We start from the raw sequence: 5,630 nt of genomic DNA on the forward strand, positions 1-5,630 counted from the left end.
CTTTTCCTAGATCGATCTGCGTGAATGTGAAACGTTTTGTGCATCGAATCGACAATAGTTTGTTAATATCATCTCCTGGAAATGCTAACATTTTTCTATGAATTCAATTGAAAAATTCTGTAACTTTCTGTTTTTCATATTGTTATGATTTCATCCACCTTTAATATGAAATGTATTGTCTTGCCAAATGAATGTGTAAAAAATTGTAGATTATATTATAAGTGTTTATGTTAAGGTTACATTATCATTCTATATTTATGGGTAATATACTTCTAAAACTAATTAAAATATGACATTTTTCTATATAGAGAGACAACACAAATATTTGAATTAATTGAAGATTAAATATATTATATATTATAAGAATCAAAATTAGAATTTATCACTATCAAAGCAACCAAAAGTCCTACTAACCCTAAAAACATTTCTATTTTTTTCCGTAATTGTAATTTGACCTCAACTTCACTTTATGAGTTCTTTTTCTTGTCGTGTCAAATAAAGTACTTTTTTATTTTGAAAATTTTCGTCAATATAGAGAATAAATGATAAAATTAGTAATGATATAAGTAAAAATAACTTTATTTTAACATAAGAGCATAATCAACTAATAAACCTAAATTGAAGGGATATATTTAACCCTTTTCTTTAAATTAAAATAGGAGAAATCTTATTTTCATCTTAAGCCAAAGGGTTTCAAATTATTTATTTGGATACCTAACATTTGTTTTCCCTTAATAGTATAACTTAAAAAAATATATATATCAAATAAATTAAATTATTCTTAAAAATGTTTTAGCATTTTTAAATTAAAATGAACCCAAAAATAAATTAGATGAGTTACTAAATCATACCAATTAATTTTTTTTTTATGAACTAATTTTATGATCGTATTACGAGTATTTACCCGAATACATAGATTTTCTGTTAATTTTTTCTCCCCAATGTCCTCTTTTCTCTTTACTTTTATTAGTCCCAATTCCCAAAAACACTAAAATTTAGTGTATTTCTTCAATTTTTGTTGCTTTTGATACTGCAAAATTTCTTCTTTTTGTTCTTCAACACACTATACTTGCTCTGCCATTGAATTTTCCAAATAATTTTGTTTTTCTTCTTCAATTGTATTGAAAAATTACAGTATGATTTGTTCACAGTAGCATTTACTGCATTCTCTTTGCAGCCATGGAAGTCACTTCAGTTCAACCTCACTTTTTCAAACCCCTTCTCCCAGGTTTCAAGAATAGTCTGGTGAGTAAAATACTTTATGCTTTTTTTTTGGTTAATTTTCGATTTTTTTCTTATGTTTTACTCTGTCTATTTCAATTTATGTGTTTAAATATAATTTGGATAGTCAAAAGCCATGTTTTTATAAATGTAAATTGAAATTGGGGATTCTATGTTCCAATTTATACTGGGAATTAGTTAGATTAACTATTGTATTCTGAATTAGAACAGAGAAATTTTAATGTAGGAGCCTGGTAGGGTTTGAACCCGTTTTACTCTGTTTATATATAGTTAAAATTATTTTTTATGTATATTTGGTGAAAATCCTGGCTCTGCGAAATAGGAGTAATGTATGTATATGGAAGTGGAAGAATTTATCCCAGAAAAGAAAAAAAAACTCTTTTTTTTTTTAATTTGGGTGAAGTTTATGTTGTACTGCAGAAAATTCCGGATGGTTTCTTGAAGTATTTGGAAGGATGTGAGGAAAAGGGACGTGCGTTACTGAAGAAGGGTGGTAAGAAGTGGGTGGTGAAGCTAAATGGACAGAAATTGGAAGAGGGTTGGGGACAATTCGCGGAGGAGCATGATTTGAAGTTAGGAGATATGTTGATTTTTAGACATGAAGGAGACTTGGAATTTGATGTTACTGTCTTTAATTTAAGTCATTGTGATAGAGAATATGCAGAGTATGAAGAAGAAGAAGAAGAAGTCCGTACTGTTGAAGAGACTTCCACGAATTTTGAATTTAAAGGTAACATCTTTAGAGTCCAATTGTTTATAGTTAATGAATTTGCAAGTTAATATTCTTACAACTCGTTTGTTTGTTGGTTAGAGTTATGCAAGTATTAGTATTGTAGGGTTTAGTTATTCATGCATTACTTAATCCACATTCTACCGTGCATAAATAATAAATAGATTTTCTCATAACTTATACATGTGTTAATGGTATGGGACTGTAAATTCGTAACTAAAAACGGTACTTACATCATTTACAACACCATACCTAGTGTAATCCCATAAGTGGGGTGTGGGGAGAGTAAGATGTACGCAAACCTTATTTTACCTTGGTAGGAGAGTGGTTGTTTCTGATAGACCCTCGGTTCAAGAAGAAAAGTTATTTGGAGAAGGGTAGCAAGAAAAGGTTGACAACAAGTATCAAGATACATAACAAAATGGAGCGACAGATAACATTTCATTGTGGCTCTTTTAAGATGACAAAAGTAGCAAACTCTCATTTCAGTATAATAATACCTTGCCTCATGGTCAATGTTAAAACGGAAAATTTGGACGCGTTCAGCACTCCTCTCAAGCAAGGGAATACCTCAATAGGTGTTTTTTTCTCCATGCATGCTTTATGTTATGAACTATTCTACCCATAGCTACACGAATATCTAGTGTGGGATTTATTTAAGTCCACCAGGTATTCTTTGAAATATTTTATTTCTAAATCTATTACAAGTATTTGACTACAACATATATATGTGTTGTTCTATAACCAAACACCGTACTTGGTGTGCTGAATTTTACAAATAACAACTAAAATGCTACCAAACATGGTACTAATTATGTTGATTTTAATAAATGGATAACTCACTTCCTAACCAGCAACCAAACAACTCCTTAATCTTAAAATAAGTTTCAGTTTATTTAGATGAAAAAATTGCCAAATGATTAAGTGGATGTTTAGTAGCTTTTTCATGTTTTAATCGTAATCATTTTTTTATTCAAGCAAGGCATTTCTCATGCAGAAGGTTCTACTCACATCCCTTTTGGTCAATCTCAGTTTATATGCACTGTTAAGCCGTATTGCCTTAGAAATGGTTACTTGGTAAGTCTCAAAGGAAACGTATGCACCATTTTGTTTATTTTTCTCCTCTTTGTTTATTGGAGTACTTAAGTGAGCATCTAATGCATATGAGTTGTTTGATGTAATGTGTGAATCTTAATAAACAATTTCAGCGCGTTCCTTGTAAATTTGCTAAGGCAAATGGTCTCACCAACAAAGAATGTGGTTTGATTATTAGAGATGAAAGACAAAGGTCATGGAATTTAAGGATATATACCTCTTGTTCTCAAGTCTATATTGGAGGAAGATGGAGTGAATTCCGTGCTGCGAATGACATAAAGAAGGGAGATCAAATAATGTTTGAGGTTGTTAGTAATGGAGAACAACCAATCTGGAACTTTCACGGTAAGGTCCTCATTTAAAGCAACTTCTTATTTTTTACGATCTTTTTACTGTAGTCATATGCACCATGACACTTTGTAATTTCTTGGATAAAATTATTTGTTTTGTGTCTGGTTGTTCGAATCTGTAATAAATTGTTCTTCGTTATCAGCTAAACATTTAAAATGCTCTCAGAAAATATTGTTACAAAATTTGTGAAGTTAAATGAACAACTTGTAGGTATTTTCACTACTTGGTCCTTCCCTTGTATTAGTTACATCTGTATCAAGCTCGGTACATATGACTTATATGCACCGGCTTCAAGGGGATAGATACTTCATATTATCTAATATTACACTTAGTGTCACACATTGGAAACATTTATTATATAGTACAAAGTAAAGGTATAAATAGGGTTCAGTGTAAGACAATAGTAGTAACACATCTCAATAATATTTGTTGCATGCCTTTATTTCTCACAACGACATTCTTTGGAAAGTATTTTTGCAGTTTGAGCACCACTGTAAGTGGAGTCAAGAGGCACATTTGTTTGATTGTTTCAATGTGGACACAATCAAAATTAAGTTGGAGAATAGCAAGTAAAACAGCTAATATGCATCGAGACAACTATTCTTCTCTGTCTTCCCTTTTCGACCTCTTTTTACAAGAAAGTAGCTTGGTATCCAATGTTTTGCTTTACAAATAAATTCTTTCTATCTAAAACCTATCAAATTTGGTGTTCTGAATCATTAAAGCTTCTAGTGCTAATTGCCTAATTGTAGGACATTGTTGTCTAATTTTAGAAAACTAAGGTTCAACCATCGTTCCATAAATAAGAGTTTACATCCTCCAAGCTTGAACTGGAGGGTAGTAATGAAAAAAAAACTTGAAATCTTCAATTTTCTTCAAGGATGGCAGAGAATCACCACTGACACTATATGGTGTTTCTTCGTCAAAGAGCTTTGGCTTCATTTGTGAGAAGGTTCTAAATTCACTATGATCAACAGAATATGCAAAGAATTTGCAACAAGAAGAAACAGAAGCATATACTTTTGAAGAGACTTGCAAGAAACTCGAATTGAACGGTAACATTTTAAAGTCCATTAGATTATGCTTGATAAATTTGCAAGTTAATACCCTTAATCTTAGCATAAGTTTCAATTTATTTAGATGAAAAATTGGCCAAATGATTTGGTGGATGTAGATGTTTTTCATGTTTTATTTATGATCATTTTTTTCATTAAAGCAAAGCCATTTCCCCGTGCAGAAGCTGCTCCTCATGACCCTTCTGATCAATCTCAGTTTGTATACACGGTGAAACAGTATTTCCTTGCAAATGGTTACTTGGTAAGTCTCAAAGGAAATATCTGGGCTATTTTCTTTCTTTTCCTCTTCATCAGTTGGGGTTATTTACGGTCAAATATGATGCATATGAATTTTTTGATGAAATGTGCAAATTATTATGAACAATTTCAGCGCGTTCCTAGTAAATTTGCGAAGGCAAATTGTCTCACCAACAAGAATTATGATTTGATAATTAGAGATGAAAGACAAAGGTCATGGAATTTAAGGATATATACCTCTTGTTCTCTTGTCTGTATTGGAGGGAGATGGAGCCAATTATGTGCTGCAAATGACATAAAGGCGGGAGATCAAATAATGTTTGAGGTTGTTACTAATGGAAAACAACCAGTCTGGAAAATTCATCGTAAGGTTCCTCATTTAAAGCAACTTCTTATTTTTCATGATCTTTTTACTTTGTTATTGTTAAAAGAATTAATGTAGTCATATTCCTTGTATACATAATTAGGATAATTATAGGGATTGATAATAGATCTATGGGGTTTTCCTTTTTGCTTTTCTCCTTAGTTATGATATTATGTACATGTATATGTACTTGTTACTCCATGCAACAATATTTCAGTTTATTCTCCCATACCTGGTCTGTTACATGGTATCAGAGGTAGGTCCTTCCTTATTTGGACCCCATGCTATATTCTTCATGGTCCGATTGGGCCTAGGCATGAAGGGGGTGTTAGAGTGAGTTAAAGTCCCACGTTGGTTTGGGAACAGGCCCTTGGTCTGCTTATACGAACTTGGACATCCTTCCCTTCATGAGCTAACTTTTGTGGATGAGTTAGGCTCAAGGGTCACCCTCCACTTTCAACCCTAAGGTCGTGGGTCCGAGTCACCAAGGGAGCAAAAGGCGGAGCACTGGGGGTGGGGGGGGGGGGGAAAAAAA

At 32.3% G+C, this 5,630-nt stretch overlaps 1 protein-coding gene across 5 annotated transcripts in view; it reads left to right on the forward strand.

Annotated features, from left to right (window-relative positions):
- Positions 1-929: 929 nt before the first annotated feature.
- The window catches only part of LOC107028814 (B3 domain-containing protein REM14-like), a 10,084-nt gene continuing 5,383 nt past the window's right edge, over positions 930-5,630 (forward strand). For 2 of the 5 annotated variants that reach the window (XM_015230021.2, XM_015230025.2), the window contains exons 1-7: positions 931-1,245; positions 1,663-1,972; positions 2,955-3,049; positions 3,181-3,412; positions 4,396-4,473; positions 4,656-4,735; positions 4,865-5,096. In XM_015230021.2, the coding sequence (XP_015085507.1) occupies positions 1,180-1,245; positions 1,663-1,972; positions 2,955-3,049; positions 3,181-3,412; positions 4,396-4,473; positions 4,656-4,735; positions 4,865-5,096 (1,093 nt within the window). In that variant the 5' untranslated portion in view covers positions 931-1,179. Of the gene's footprint in view, positions 1,246-1,662; positions 1,973-2,950; positions 3,050-3,180; positions 3,413-4,395; positions 4,474-4,655; positions 4,736-4,864; positions 5,097-5,630 lie in introns of those variants that run through there. The other 3 variants (XM_015230023.2, XM_015230022.2, XM_015230024.2) reach the window with 3 other exon arrangements.

The sequence above is a fragment of the Solanum pennellii genome, chromosome 8, assembly GCF_001406875.1.
Source record: "Solanum pennellii chromosome 8, SPENNV200".
NCBI lineage: Eukaryota > Viridiplantae > Streptophyta > Magnoliopsida > Solanales > Solanaceae > Solanum > Solanum pennellii.